Below are 16,599 nucleotides of genomic sequence, written 5' to 3'. Positions count from 1 at the left end.
AAGGGTAAAAGTCCTCAAAACCAGGAGTTTGAGGTATGCTCTTACACCCGTGTTTATACATATTTTTTTGGCTTATTACACAGTGCTGGAGTACTTGATGGGTCGTTGCGACAAAGGTCTACATTAAAAATGAGCTAATAAAATATTTCAAATAATTTTTACATGTTCAATAATTTATCAGGTAAGAACTGGAATAAGTGGGATAATGTACAAGCAGCCAATTGTTATCACGAAATAAGCTCTTTCAGCATGATACAAGATCCTCAAGATTTGCATCAGGTCCTGATAACGCTGTCAGAGCTTATTTCTACAATAACAACCGGCTCCCTGTACATTATCCTTTACTCATCATCATTAATACTCACCACTCCATATACTTGTTTCTCAGGGTGATTCATACTGGACCCCAAAACGACCCAAGGTGACAAAACCTGCTTTGTTTACACTTAATTATGTGCTAAAAATAGGTCTATCTTTTTCTGACTAGTTTTACCATTTTTACCAACACTTGATTTTTTACTGGATTCTTAGGCAACAGCTAACAAAACCATATTGTGGAATTGTAACATCCAGGACAAAACAAGTTTTTTAGCCCTGATATTACTTAAATGTACTTTAAAAATACTTTCAAAATACTTTAATGGAAAACTTAACTGTTTAATTACTCATCCTCATGTCATTTCAGTTCTATTGTTTTGATGAACACAAACAAATATATATTAAATCTGTGTAACAAAAGACTATGGAATGACAAAGAATTATTATTAATCATTATTTGCTGACAGATATTTAACCATATTTTTTCTATTGTATATTCTCTCCACTAAACTTCCTCTTTCTAAACCAAAAGAGAGACTACAAAAATGAAATAAAGGACCTAGAGGAGAGACTTAAAGAAAAGGACAAGGAGATCCGGCGGTTGCGAAGGTTGAACCTTCAACTGCAAGAGGGTAAAAAAAGGGGAACCATTTTGCAGTATTACTGTAATAGCTATTTTTTTACTTTCAGTTGATGATCTCTTTAAGTTAAATATGCATTCCTTTGATCTAATTGTAGGACTTGCAGAGACAGTCACTAAATCAGTAAAAGATGCTTTTCAGGCAGCTCAGTGTGCCCCCAGCCACACAGTGCACACTTCTAGCATCCAAGAAGATTTTCTTAAACAGACCGAAGGGATAAAGGTATGATATACCAACCCGTTCTCATCAACCTGCGTATAAATAACACGACTTTACACTTTCAAACGGCGTATATTGCATACGCCAAAGTCACATTTTGCGTGCATGGGATACGCCAATCCCTGCCATTAACTTCAGTGGGGAGCAGATGCGTCCAAATACCACGCTTATCTCAACTGCAGTGACGTCACCACCAGCGATATTCCTTTCGCTCAGTTCACCGTATGCGTGCCATCTTTAAACAGGTGAGTAAGGGCAACACAGTTTGTAAATGAGGTTATTGGTAATTAAATTATAATTACGGTTAATTATTTTAGTGTTTCTGCATCACGTTACATGGTGCCATGTGTCAAACGGCAGCGCGTGCGTTGAAGTTTCTTAATGTAACTTCGCGCTGCTCAGTTCGCACAGCTGGTAACGTTAGCCTACCATTGACATTAGCCTAAGATCAATTCTACTGTATTAACTGTTGCAGTTTGAAACACACTAACAAATAAAACTGTGCTTTATGGTGTTTTGACATGGCTGATGACAGCACTACTATTCGACAGACTGAATTAGTGTTAGTTTATGTTTAAACTGAAGTGGTAAATTAGCCTACGGGGCCCCGGGGGTCAATTAGTTGCACTAACCAGTCCGCACTCCTAAACCGGATTTATTCCCAAATTGTGGGCAACGGGACAGCCTGTTTACTGCCTATACAGCGTGCCCGTGGGTAAGGCATGTTGATGCAACCTATATATGCAACGGTGTCCCGGTAACCTTATTGCTGACGCCAGATCAGTATTTCGCATCATACGGCCTGCAATCTCTATATCGTTGGTATAATTAAACTACTAGGCATTACTAGTTGCTTGCAGATCCACGATACACCAGGGTTGATCTTGGCTCCTATTTCCGGGTTATTTAAGTTCTTATGTCATCACTTAAGCACGATTTAGACAGCGGAAACCAAAATAGTTGATAATGATATCTTATAGGTTTCAGGCAGATCTAACGAACACCTTTTTTGTTTTAGTACTATGTCAAGTGGTGAAAATATAAACAAACTGGAAGCTGTTCTTCAGCTTGGGGATGCATTTGTTGAAGAGATGCAGGCAAGTTTCAGTCTTGTTACACAAATGTGTAATTAATTAGTTAGTTTCCAGTTAGTTTATAATGCCTATTTTCACTCATCTATGTTTCATTATATGCTATGACCATAAAGAAGTCACAGACTCAGTCACAGACTCCGTCTCAGAAGCCTGAAGTCACAGAACGACCTAAAGTGACCTGGTGGAAGAGGGACCGTGATGGGCAGCGTGTGACCACCAGCAAACGGAGGAAAAAAGGATCCTCTGCTGGTTAGTGTCCATCTTATAATTGCATGTCAAATACATGTGTTGATGTGTGATTTAGAGTAGGTGCATTATGATAACAAAATCCCAAATACATTCAGATTTTATTGTGTCCTTGTTGCAAGTTTGTCTTTTTTCAATGTTTATTTGTACATTTGGCAAAGAGTTCGAAAGAGTTTTTCTAATGTTGTTCATGTTATTTTTACTTTCAAACAGTTGGTACTTCTCAGGGTGCTAGCTCCTTCATCACAACTTTACCATGTACTAGCTACGATTATCCTGGTAAGTAGAAATACTACTTTACAAACACTTAATAAGGTATGAATCATACAAAAAATATGAATGAAGTAAAAAGGTAGTCTCATTATACCTAAATTTTGCTACGTTTAGTAACTAGCCAGCTGACAATGTTCCTTTCAAAATCTTTTTTGCACCGACTCCCAAAACATGCCCAAATATTAAAGTTACCACAGTTTGGTGCTTAAGCTCTGTTTACATCACAGAAGTAGGAGAACTGCATCAACAGCATCAGTGTTTCTTAACAAAACCATGTGTTGGTTGTTCAGTTTCACAGTTAGGCGGGCAAAACTTCTGACATCCAGCACCTACACAGAATGTACAGGGACTTGGGTTTGATTGATTGCCCATTTCCAACTACCCTTTACTTTTTCTGCTATCACTGGACTGTCCTTGTGTTAAAAGCAATGGAAATGGCACATAAGGAATCAGTGGTAGTGGAATTGCAATGTTACATTTATGGTATGTATGCATGTATTTTTCTCTTTCCCTCTTTAAAGATATTATAAAGCAGAGGCTTGAGGACCTTCTACAGGATTCACTGGAGGGCATTGAGGAACAAGATTTAGCTCAGCAGCCACCATCGTACAATTGGTGTCAAAGGCAAAAAGAGGTCCAACAATGTTGGCAACAAGCGAGGCCACAAAACCTTGCCAACTTGTTGTCTGCTCAAAATATTGTCAAGAGGATGTGTAATCACTGTCACCTAAGAGAAGCCATCATCCGTTGTGGGGAATGTTTGCCCTCAGAGTGGTTTTGTACAGACTGTGATCAATTGGTACATAAATCCCACACCCTGCACAGTAGACAAACCACCATAGATGGCTTCTATAAATACATTCCACCAACAGAGTTTGTGAAACTCCATGATGACCAGTACATCATCTGTGAACAAGGTTGGTGTCTCTGTTTCAATGGATGTAAGACAACATTGTTAAGTTAAGCATTATGTTTTTCAAGTACTTCCTCAAAATCCAACATTATTCAATGTCATTCTAATTGTCATCGGCTCCTGCAGATTGTTTGCTGCCAACAGCTTTTCCTAAAATGATTTGCTCCTGTGACACTGGTGATGTTGCAGTCTCTGTTGGTAGACCCATCATACTGGTTTGCATAAATGGTAGGGTTGCGTAAAAAAAATATTATTTATATAAAGCTGGGGGCACACCACGATATAATCAGGCTGTTTAAAAGACTATAAATAGGCCTTACATTTTTTTATAAGATTCAAAACATCTTTTGTGGCCTCAGCTTTACATATTACTTTACTTCCTTTTTATGTATTTGTCTTTTATGTGCTCTCAGGTCGTTATAATCTTCACGTTCCGGTGCTTTCATGTAAACATTGCAATAAGCAATGGGCCCCAGAAATCAGTGACTTTGTAAGGAGTGGTTACTGGCCAGCTACCATGCATTCGCAGACACTTTTCCACCAAGATCTGTTCCGTTCCTTTGAGGCTATGAAGACAGCAGCTCCAGGAATGTCAATGAAAGCCTTCACAGCAATGCTGGACCAAAGAACAGAGCAGTTTGGAAGAGTGAGTAAAATTTGAAGCTGTATTATCAGATGTGGACCGTGACTTTTCCTACAGAGGGGCACAAAAGTCAAAGACTGTTTTACAGAAGTTGTGCCGCTCAGCGGACATGTTTGCAACACCTCTGGGCAGTTATTTACGTCATAACAAGTCCACATTTCTACTTAAATGGAAGGCAGATCTTTTTTAAATTACTGGTAGAAATCACAATTAAACATATTTCCTGTCAATAACTAGACCTGACAAACTGACATAAATTTGGCTTTGTAAGCTTAAATTGCGCTAATAAACCCCTTTTTCAAGGTCGCATCATCTACTTCGCCTGCGCACAGGCTGGTGAGCAACTCATGAGAGTCCCGCCCCAGAGAATCATCAAGCAAAACTGATCGAGGATTAGCTCGTTTCACTGGAAGGCATGACTTCCTTCGCTAGAGTGGGCATCTTGAGCATTGCATTCCTTCTCCGTTAATTTGTAATCACAGTGGCGCGTCTTGTTAATATCGATATCTTTTATTAAGCCCGTCATGTCAAAATGTGTGTTAGGTGCATCAAGTAAACATATGTGGATCACCTATGTGCCTTCCTCTAGATGTGTCAAAAGGATTTATGATAAAAGAGATACTCGCATTCACAAGATACTCGCAAGACAGTCGATAACACTTAACTCTGAGTACACCCCTGGGTTTCTAACAAACACAAGTGTCTCTTTTATCAAAAACTCTTTCAACGGGTCTGAAGCAGGTACATATTTTGAAGTGATGCACATAGGTCACATGACATGCCAAACACATAGTTTGACATGACATGCTACACACATGATGGGCCGAACAAATATTTAATATTTTTGCCAACCCGAAAGCAAAGTCCCAAGGCATCTCTTATTATTATGCTGGACAATATGGCAAAAATTGTGGTTGAGTCTAAGCAAGGCATTAATTAAAACATACCCACATAAGTTCAAGGTCCACAAGTGGCTGTAATATTTTAGGCTATTAAAATAAACTGGACAAAAAAAAATACTAGACAGCTTTGTCGTTTACACCTGTCTTGCATTTGAAAAGGTACATTAACTAGGTATTGTACATAGTAAATTGAAAGCTATACTATAACTTATTTCAGACTGGCAAAGTGAATGCAGATGCTTTACAGAGGAGCTTTCTGCAATATGTGTACTGCAGCTATGAAGAGAACCATCTTCTGGGAATGGAGCCATTTGTCTGTCCAGCCTGTATGCCTGAAATGGTGGCAGTCTCAGTGGATGGCAACAGAAAACTCTACAGGTTCCAGAAAACAAACCAGTGAGTTTTGCGCCAATTAAAAAAAAAACAATGTAGTTAATACATGTACTTGCTATTAACATTATCATATTAATATAGTTATTTTATAACTTTTGTTATTTAAAATTAGGCTGTTACTACTGTAGCAATTGAATATGACATCTGTGTTAGAGTTTGTACCATTTGTTTAAAAAATATGCCATATAAATATAATGTTGTGTAAAACTTCTTACTACTGTGGTTATCCAAAATATATTTTTTTCCAGGAGTGAAGAGCCAGGGTTTTTTGATGGAGTGTTTTTAGCTCAAGACTCCGAGGTGTCCAGTTTTGTTGAGGAAGTCAGGGGGGCTGTCAAAAGTGTAAGTCTTCAATCAGGAACGGGTCTCTGGCTTATTTCATAACTAACTGGAAGTAAAGTTATAAACAATGTAGTATACTCACAATATTGGTTGCCGCATATGTGTGACACATTGTCTGTATTCGAATTGGTTTGTTATCATCTAGTGATTAACAAGGGAAAGATGGGTTAGGTGGTCAGGCAATAAAAGGCACAATCCTGTAAATACTGTAATTGTTGTTGTGTCTGAGTTTACAGTTCTGCTGTTTAATGTCCTTGAATTAACTTCTGACATGCTGAAACATTGTTAGACTACAGGAAAAGCGATGTGTGGGCAATCCCATTGGTCAGCAGCAAGGGAGACATCAAAGCAGGCCAACAAGTTAGATGAAGAAGGTGTAGAAATCGCTGTTTGCAGGCATGGATTCCTCCTCAAAGGTTTGTATTGGTCTTGTTAAATTGCATTTAAAATATTCGTTGATGATCTGAAGCCTTTTCTTCACTGTGCAATGTGATCTTTGCATATCATTTTTTTTCAAAAGGTCTGAATATGTATAGAGGAGAAATCTTTGCATATCCAATGTTTCTCCAAAAAGAGTTCCAGAGTGCTACATTTTTGGCCATGGATGTGACCTGCCGTTATGTGCCATACCTGGAGAAGGTGTCAAAGGTCTTGGCTCATCTTCAGCCTCTTCAGAAAATGAGACATTGCTTGTCTGTGATGCATGCCAAAGCACACAATACAAAATGCGAGGTGATGCTTTTAACTACATGACTTCGACATTTCAGGGAATGATGTAGCCAGCAAATAATGTGAAGTGCCACATTGAATGACACTGTGACCTAAACAATAACCCAGGAGTCTGTTATCAGTTGTACATGAGTTCATATGTGAAGTCTTTTATAGCTGGTGTCCATATGCATTTATATTAATCTCCCTGTTGTCCACACTGTATAACAAGTTCACTGCTTCCTGTAGATTCTGTGGAATGCAAGAAATCAGGAAGGTGCTGGAACCACTCTTGGTGAAGAAGTAGAGCAAGTAAATAGTTTTCTCTCCAGATGTGCCCTGACCACAAAGTATATGGCCAAGTCAGGTTTGTCCTCAAGTTCCACCCCACCCAAGCCTGCAAACAGACACATACCAATATTTTTCTATTTATTGTGATTTTTCTATTTTTCTTTATAGTACGAACCGATATGCTTACTATCCATGCTATTGGGTGGAATCTGCGTAAATATAATGGCCTCCACATTGCCTTGTCTTCCAGATACAAAAAGGTATGTTCCAGGATTAAAAAAGGATGAACTTTTTTAAATGATTAAATTTGAATTTACAGTCAACCAAAAATGCATCACATGTAATCCCATGTAGCTATTGTAGGTGTGCAGGACCTCATCTATGTATGTGTAGTTGAATATGTTATTGTATTAAATCGGACGGGAAAATATACCTTTTTGTTCTTTGAACGATTATTTTACGAAATTACAGGATTTTATATTGCTCGTTTGCAGACTGTAGAAAAGACATTTGATGTCAGCGAGAGCCTGAAGAAGATGCAGGACCAGTTGCATTGCTGTGATGACATGCTAAAGCAGTGGATTGCTGATGTCAAGCAGTGGGCCAGTCCAGGTCTCCATGTTTTCAGCATTCATGCATTCTCAGCTTGTATTTCTGATATGTTCAAAAGGCACTTGTTAGTTCTCATACTTTGTGCAAGTATCTCAGTTGTTTTCTACAGATCTAGTTTCCATTTCCAATAAGGAACTATGAACCTAAGGATTTCACTTTTTTTATTAATCCTTACGGGGAACATGGTTACTTATGTTCAGAGGATATAGTTTTTTTCAATCTAGAATTAGATTGTCATGGGGTCACCACCTTTGATGTTGGATAGGCGACATAAACCCCCATCTATGAGTTAAATCAAGAAAGACTGCCATAAACAGGGACTCTAGAAAAGTGATGATAATAATGGAGACTTCATGGAGCGTAGATGCCTATGCCTCTTTGTTGCTTGGTCCCTAATTGTTTCTGAAACGTGCAGTCAGTGGAGGCCCCATTACATTATAAGAAAACACAAGATTTTGCTGTCCGAACTAAACATCGTCCTAAAGTCTGTCTGTTTCTGCTTTACCATGTGCAATTAACAGACCTTAAGTGTCTTTATTTTTATTTTTTCTTTCCTTTAATTTAGGAAATGCAGCAGCCAGTCCTGTTGATGCCCATGCTTTGCAGATCTCCATCGAAGCACTGTTTGTGAGCATTTGTCAAAAGAAGCACTACCTTTATAGACAAAATGGTATGTTATGTTAAATGAAAGGGATGCAAATAGAAGTTATGTTGGTTTCTTTCCATTACATGTCATGACAGATCATTTGTAAAACAATTGTATTTGCTCTTAATACAGATCGCAACAAACAGCGCCATAGGATAAGTCAGAAGATTGCCCAAGAAAAGAAACGCTTGCTAGAGGAGATTCAGAAATACAACCAAGACCCTGATGTTGACCCTGTGGACACAAATTCAGTTGTGCAGAATCTCTCTAACAAAGCTGCAGAGAGCATGATCTGGCCTTGGCAGGAACAGAACACAGGTATGTATGAAGATTTAACTTTTCAGATTTATTTAAAATGCATCATCATTAAATTAGTTTATTAATGCATTTGTTCATTCTTTTAGATGGTGTCGATATTATGACCAAAAAGAAGCTCTTTGACAAAGTAATGCTTGTCTCACGACTGACCGAAGAAAGGCAGATCCTCCTGAAGGAGATGATGCAGCACTGTCAGTACCTTAAGGACTCCATAACAAAGGTCCAGTCACTGATGGCCACCGTTTCACTGTGCATACAAACAGGAAGTAAGTGTAAACTATAAGGCTCTATGCACTTTAAAATTCATAGGTCAAACTACTTTCAAGTAAAAAGCAATCATACTAGTATATGCTCGAAAGCTAAATCGTGGCCTTCAAAGATTATTTTATCCGAATTGTTTTTAGTCGTACTTTAACTAGTATTTTAGATTTGTGTTAACATAAATAAACTCAATCTGATAAAATGTTCAGTGTGACAGTAATTCCATTACTCTTCATGTGTGTACTTTTAGGCTACCCGAATGGATTCACAGAGGAGGGGTCCAAGGGCCTCATCGCTCTTCTTAAGAAAAGACTGCATGACCTCAGACACAAACAAAAGACTTTAGCATGCACATACAGAGGCATCCTTGAACCAACTCCTAGGCTGGTGGAAGAGGAGGAAGGGGAAATGGAGGAAGAAATGGACTGGCAAAGTGACATCAGCTCTGAGGATGACGATGATGATGCAGAAGCAGAAGCAGAGACTCAAGTCACTTGACTCAAGTTGTAATTCCTTTTCCTTCGACTGTTTTGTGTTTACATAATTAATACACATGTATATATAATTTAAATATTCATATATTTAGGATATTTTACATGCATATTTATGTGTATGTAATGACAACATTTTCATTTTTGTATTTCCTATTCCTAACTTTTGAAACATCTACTATAGTATGTAGGTTTGTACATTTGCTTTGACTTGGTATCATCAATTTATTTATGCACATTTAAGGAATAGTTCAGCCAAATATACACATTTTGTCATTTGCTCACCACGCAGTTGTTACAAACCGGTTTACATTTCTTTGTTGTGCTGAACACAAATTAAGATTTTAATTAAAGTTCGCAACTAAGTCTTTTGTCCTATTATGGGAATCAATGGTGACCCAAAATGATAAACATTTGTTTAAATCTTAATTTGTGTCTAACACAACAAAGAAATATAAACAGGTTTGTAACAACCGTAGGGTAAGGAAATGATGACAACATTAAAATGTTTGGGTGCACTCTTCCGTTAATATATAGAAAGGATCTGCTGTCCTATATGCATAATATCTATTGTTATCTGTGATACCATATGCTCATATTTTACTCTCTTTTGTTACTGAGATTGTAAAACTTGTAGATATTATGTATGCAACTGATGTCAGTAAACACTTACTGAGACAAGTGTATATATGTGTAAATGCTAACGAAATACAAATGTGATTTGTCAGACTATTGACTTGTCTTTGGCTCATCAACTCTTAGGAGACGAGAGAACTGAGAGCATTGAGAATCAACCTGAAATCGATTTTGGAACATCAGAAGTCGTCACATCATGTCTCATATAAAAATAGATATGCGAAACGTACTTACTGTGCATAACTGTAGATTAATATTGACTGTGCAGCATACATACTACGTGGAACCATCTAAATATTTATGAACCATATATATATACATATCCACATGTTATACAGAGAATCTAAATAGAAACAACATTATTTAAGCAATATTATTTACAAAATATACATTTTAGCAAAAACCCAAGCTGATTGTTTTTTTAAGAAGCTCAGTGAGCTGAGGTCTTGAACATTAATGAAAGTAAATTTTATTCCAAAATTCCATCCCATGGTACAAATAAGCCACAAATCTGATGTGGAGACTGTCATCTAGATGTTCACAATAGTGTGATTTTCAGAGATACAGTAGCCTACATGTAGGAAACATAGACAGAGGGATATTGAAGCTAAAACTTTATATGACCCTGACCATGTATAGGACTATTCAGATGGTTTGGAGGGGGTAAAACACTCGCTTTGAACGATATTGCTCAATCGAATGGGCGTTATCAGCCTCATACATATAGGACAGAAGGGTCGAATGCCATTATTACTCATCCACATGGTAATCACAGATACAAACCCAAGAGATGACTCCCGATCCAATCAGATTATCTGTCAGGGATCGTGGAAGGAAGAACCCAAGCGCAGGCAGCGGGATGAAGGGGTTAACAAATAGGCTTTAATATAAACAGAAAACAAAAACCCACGAGGGGGTAAAAAGACAGTACACAATAACCGAAGGAGGACTTAACTAAAACAGACTAGAACTAACACTCACAAAGACTAACTAATACAAAAGACTACTACAAAACACTAAGACTAGACTTGACTATTGGTTTCACGGGTACAAGGCACAAGAACGGCATACAAGCTAACAAGTACAACGAACGAGCACAAGACAATAGACAAGAGGGCATTAAATAGGGGAACAAACACAGGATAATTACTAAGGGGCAGGTGAAGGTAATGAAACACTAATGGGAAGGCTAACGAGACAAAAGGCGGGAAACACTGACGAGACACGAGAAAGCACATGGCATGTCAGAATCAAAACAAAGCCATGTCTTTCTCACACAAAACCTAAGGCTATGCCATGACTCCGCTGCAAGACCAAGAATAAACATGACATGATAGCGGAATCATGACATAAGCCCCCCCTTAAATGAACACCTCCAGGTGTTCATCAAGGGGTAGACTGACAAGACAGGGCAGACTGGGACAACGACAAGACAAGGCAAAACATGGAAAACAAGATTAACGGCAGACAAGCATAAATTACAAAGGGGTTGGGGTGACATAATAAAAATAACAAACAAGGGAGGGGGGGAGGGGGAACAACTGAGTTCATGGGGGGAACAAAAGAGTCCATGGGAGGAAGTCCAAAGGGTGTGGGACATGGGGGAACAGTTCTTGTCCCTGGCGCTCGGAAGCGCAAAGTCGCCGGCAGGGCAGGACTTGACGCCGGCAGGAAGGCCGGCGGGGCAGGACTTGACGCCGGCAGGAAGGCCGGCGGGGCAGGACTTGACGCCGGCAGGAAGGCCGGCGGGGCAGGACTTGACGCCGGCAGGAAGGCCGGCGGGGCAGGACTTGACGCCGGCAGGAAGGCCGGCGGGGCAGGACTTGACGCCGGCAGGAAGGCCGGCGGGGCAGGACTTGACGCCGGCAGGAAGGCCGGCGGGGCAGGACTTGACGCCGGCAGGAAGGCCGGCGGGGCAGGACTTGACGCCGGCAGGAAGGCCGGCGGGGCAGGACTTGACGCCGGCAGGAAGGCCGGCGGGGCAGGACTTGACGCCGGCAGGAAGGCCGGCGGGGCAGGACTTGACGCCGGCAGGAAGGCCGGCGGGGCAGGACTTGACGCCGGCAGGAAGGCCGGCGGGGCAGGACTTGACGCCGGCAGGAAGGCCGGCGGGGCAGGACTTGACGCCGGCAGGAAGGCCGGCGGGGCAGGACTTGACGCCGGCAGGAAGGCCGGCGGGGCAGGACTTGACGCCGGCAGGAAGGCCGGCGGGGCAGGACTTGACGCCGGCAGGAAGGCCGGCGGGGCAGGACTTGACGCCGGCAGGAAGGCCGGCGGGGCAGGACTTGACGCCGGCAGGAAGGCCGGCGGGGCAGGACTTGACGCCGGCAGGAAGGCCGGCGGGGCAGGACTTGACGCCGGCAGGAAGGCCGGCGGGGCAGGACTTGACGCCGGCTGGAAGGCCGGCGGGGCAGGACTTGACGCCGGCTGGAAGGCCGGCGGGGCAGGACTTGACGCCGGCTGGAAGGCCGGCGGGGCAGGACTTGACGCCGGCTGGAAGGCCGGCGGGGCAGGACTTGACGCCGGCTGGAAGGCCGGCAGGTGTGGACTTGACGGGACCACCGGGACCACCGGACTTGACGGGACCACCGGGACCACCGGACTTGACGGGACCACCGGGACCACCGGACTTGACGGGACCACCGGGACCACCGGACTTGACGGGACCACCGGGACCACCGGACTTGACGGGACCACCGGACTTGACGGGACCACCGGGACCACCGGACTTGACGGGACCACCGGACTTGACGGGACCACCGGACTTGACGGGACCACCGGGACCACCGGACTTGACGGGACCACCGGGACCACCGGACTTGACGGGACCACCGGGACCACCGGACTTGACGGGACCACCGGACTTGACGGGACCACCGGACTTGATGGGACCACCGGACTTGACGGGACCACCGGGACCACCGGACTCCGAGCCGCCCTCCGTTGCCTCTTCTTCTTCAGCCGAGCCACCCGCCTGGTGGTCGGCTGCAGGAACGATGTGAATGGGACGGGCGGCTCGGGATTGGAGGCCTCGGACGAGGACCCCCAAGACTCCCGTCTCCCCCGCTTGCCAGTGAGACTGGGCGGTTGTGGAGAGGCTGCAGAGGCTGGAGAGTGGTTCGTGGCGATGCCCACAACACCGATCTGCAGAGGACCACTCTCTGGTATCGCTACCAACGGAGATGAGTAAACTGGGTTTGATGAGGTCGCGGACTCCGAACGCGCTGCGGCAGTTAACCACACGGCGTCGAAGTCCAACGGCCTCATCGCCCTCATCTCCGAGCGAGAGAGTGGCTCTCTGAGACCGGCGTTGAAAAGCACCGCCAGCTCCCTCTCCCCGAACACACCTTGTTCCGCGATGTCCAGGAACCTCTCCACATACTCGTCCACAGTCTCACTTCCCTGGCGAAGACTGCAGAGGTGACGGGCCAAGCTGGACCGGTCAGTGTCCATGCTGCTGCTGGGTTCTGTGATGGCTCGTTCGTTCTGTCAGGGATCGTGGAAGGAAGAACCCAAGCGCAGGCAGCGGGATGAAGGGGTTAACAAATAGGCTTTAATATAAACAGAAAACAAAAACCCACGAGGGGGTAAAAAGACAGTACACAATAACCGAAGGAGGACTTAACTAAAACAGACTAGAACTAACACTCACAAAGACTAACTAATACAAAAGACTACTACAAAACACTAAGACTAGACTTGACTATTGGTTTCACGGGTACAAGGCACAAGAACGGCATACAAGCTAACAAGTACAACGAACGAGCACAAGACAATAGACAAGAGGGCATTAAATAGGGGAACAAACACAGGATAATTACTAAGGGGCAGGTGAAGGTAATGAAACACTAATGGGAAGGCTAACGAGACAAAAGGCGGGAAACACTGACGAGACACGAGAAAGCACATGGCATGTCAGAATCAAAACAAAGCCATGTCTTTCTCACACAAAACCTAAGGCTATGCCATGACTCCGCTGCAAGACCAAGAATAAACATGACATGATAGCGGAATCATGACATTATCTTTATTTCTTGTAATTGTTTGTTGGCACCGTCAACTTAGTACAGACAGTATGTATGTGTAAGCCCTGTTCCTCAAGCCCATGGAGGTCTAAAGGCCCTGAAGAGTTTAGCTCCAACCCAGGTAAGACACACATGAGCAAGCTAATCAAGGTCTTCAGGATCACTTGAAAATCACGTGCAAATTTGTTGGATCACTGTTGGAGCTAAACTCTGCAGGGCTTTGGCCCTTCAGAGTAAGATTTGCTGAACTCTGATCTAGACCGTGTGTCAGTAACAAACAAACAAACGAAAGGCTTTATTTTATATTGAGCATTCAAGTGCTCTGTAAAACTAGACCCGAGCTTGTGTCTATAAAATTAGATAATGTAAACTTTGTTGTAGAGCTAAACCAAATACATTGCTGGAAAGGTCTCGACCTGGAATGTAACATGCAACATTCTACATGGCTCGTTCTTGAAATATTGACTTTTACAACTTCACCTCATTGCACGTTTGAATATGTATAAATCAGCAACAAAAGTGGCTACAGATATGGGATCAATTGTTATAGTGAGTTCTTGACCTCAGCTATCATGTGGGGATATAACTGGGGGCACTGTCAAATAGGTTAAATTCATTTTTACCCATTTAACACATTTGATCTCGGATTGCATGGTTGATTGTATTATCCCCTAAACCTCTCACTATGCTCTCCAGTAAATATTAGCAACTTTCACTTTTATGAAAAAGACTATTGTTTAAAAACTACAAATCCCTATAGCTACGTAATGCAGATAGATACGAATCAGCACTACAGTTGTAGTTCGTCTGGTTCAGGGTTGTAAAACAGAGTAGGCTTGTAAAATAGGGTTGTGAAAAGATATATCTACCTAATATATCAAATATCTAGTACAGCTGAACTAGTAATTGAGCTGTATCTAGATGATCTATGTTAACAAAAAGTAAATGTGTTGTTTAATTTGATCATTTATAGCTAAAACACGAGTAGAACGCGCAAACTCCGCCCACAACACAATACTCATTCCGTAACCTTTTTTATTGCAATTGAAAATAGAAATGTAACAACATGTCAACATACAATTATATTTCCTTACAAATTACACTTACAACATTACAGTATTCAAATAGAGACAGGAATATACAACTATACATTAAGGAAAAAAGAAGAAAGGGGGCAGAGGGTACAGACGACAGCATATTTATTTCAAATATTTAACACAAATTCTAATTGCTTTCCTTTAGATATCTTTCCGTAACCATCTGCTACCAAAACTGAAAATAACCTTATTTCTCAAAATCGAAGGACAAATTATGAAAAGCGATGGCATTAACATTACAATTTTGTTGAGATAACAAGTTGTTTTTCTGTAGTTAAGTTGAATGTTTAAGATATTGTGAAGAAAATACTTCCGGACGGAAGAACGTAATGAGAGTTACATCACAGCGATATTAGCGTAATAGCAACTAGCATAGCAACGAGCTAAAGATGAAATAGACAGTCAATGGGAAGAGGAAAAAATGTTGCTCATTCAACATTACACAGCCTGGATTTGGACTAATTCAGGCCTAGCCAATAACGCCTAGTCACTGTTTGACCAATCGAGACTATAAATTCATTGTTACTTATTAAAGAAATAACCTTGAAGTGACTTTTGTTTTGTGAATAGCTGCTATAAGGGCTAAAAACATTGCTATAGGCCTACCTCATTGTTGGAAAACTGTATTGTAAAGCCAATACCTGTATGTTCCTTTTTTTATTAACATTTATAGAGTCAATTGTAGCAGAATCTTCATGAGAGCAAACTCTATTTTACAAAAACATAAGAGTATGATACAATAATATGGTTAGTGTTAACTGTAAGGTTATTCATAACACCTAAGCTGGCTATAACTTAAATACGATGCTTTAATAGGATACCTGGGTAGCAGCATCTACGAAACCAGTTTATTGCCCAGAAACTGGGTTTATTGTCTAAGATACTTTGCCTGAGAGAGGCTGTACCCAGAGGTGAAAAGAAACGTTGTCATAGGACATTAAGGATATTTATGCACCCTGAAGTACTCCAGTAACAATGTCAATTCCATGTTTTCAGAGAGGGAGATTTTTTTTTACAGATTATACAGATCTTCACAGATTTCTAAGAAGCAAAAACATATGTAGCCCTACAGTGAAGGTGGTGGTTGCGTCCTCAAACATTATCTCCAAAAATCTAAACATCAAATCATACTCTGACCCACTGCCAACACCCTAAAGAACAGATAATGATATAGATTAATGAACAAATACTTTTTATTTGCAACATACATGAACTCAGTTTAATAGGCAGAACTTTTTTGTTTCTTTGCACCATCAAGACACATTCATTCCAATGTTCTCCTGTGGTTCCCAAGATGGGGGCCAGGTCTTTTGGCTGAAAAAAAGGCAAATAAACAGTCAGAAATTATATATTTGAGCTCTAAAATATGTTAAGAATTATAGTCTCTGAAATGGTTTATAAATCCTGCTGGGCTTCTACATATTTTCCTGACATAATGGGGTGGAGAAAGCAGAAAACATTTACAGTTATCCAAATTACGTTTACAATACAAAGATTTATATATATATATATATATATATATATATATAT

General features: G+C 41.4%; 1 protein-coding gene and 1 long non-coding RNA gene across 2 annotated transcripts; both read left to right on the top strand.

Annotated features, from left to right (window-relative positions):
* Positions 1–2,411: 2,411 nt before the first annotated feature.
* Positions 2,412–3,593, top strand: LOC306896123. Its single transcript, XR_013786874.1, has 3 exons — positions 2,412–2,521; positions 2,732–2,797; positions 3,313–3,593. It is a non-coding gene; the product is annotated as an uncharacterized lncRNA (long non-coding RNA).
* A 628-nt stretch (positions 3,594–4,221) lies between these two features.
* LOC306896748 (uncharacterized protein) lies at positions 4,222–10,042 on the top strand (the record flags this gene model as incomplete). Its single annotated transcript, XM_079461015.1, has 9 exons — positions 4,222–4,350; positions 5,467–5,645; positions 5,891–5,984; positions 6,942–7,004; positions 7,478–7,595; positions 8,161–8,265; positions 8,374–8,559; positions 8,646–8,825; positions 9,071–10,042. The coding sequence occupies 9 exons, from the start codon at positions 4,222–4,224 to the stop codon at positions 9,316–9,318; spliced, it is 1,302 nt and encodes a 433-aa protein (XP_079317141.1). The 3' UTR covers positions 9,319–10,042.
* Positions 10,043–16,599: the final 6,557 nt, after the last annotated feature.

The sequence above is a fragment of the Barbatula barbatula genome (assembly GCF_947034865.1).
Source record: "Barbatula barbatula genome assembly, chromosome: 7".
Classification (NCBI taxonomy): domain Eukaryota; kingdom Metazoa; phylum Chordata; class Actinopteri; order Cypriniformes; family Nemacheilidae; genus Barbatula; species Barbatula barbatula.
The sequence above is the reverse complement of the archived record's forward strand: the minus strand, read 5'-3'. Positions and strand labels throughout refer to the sequence as shown.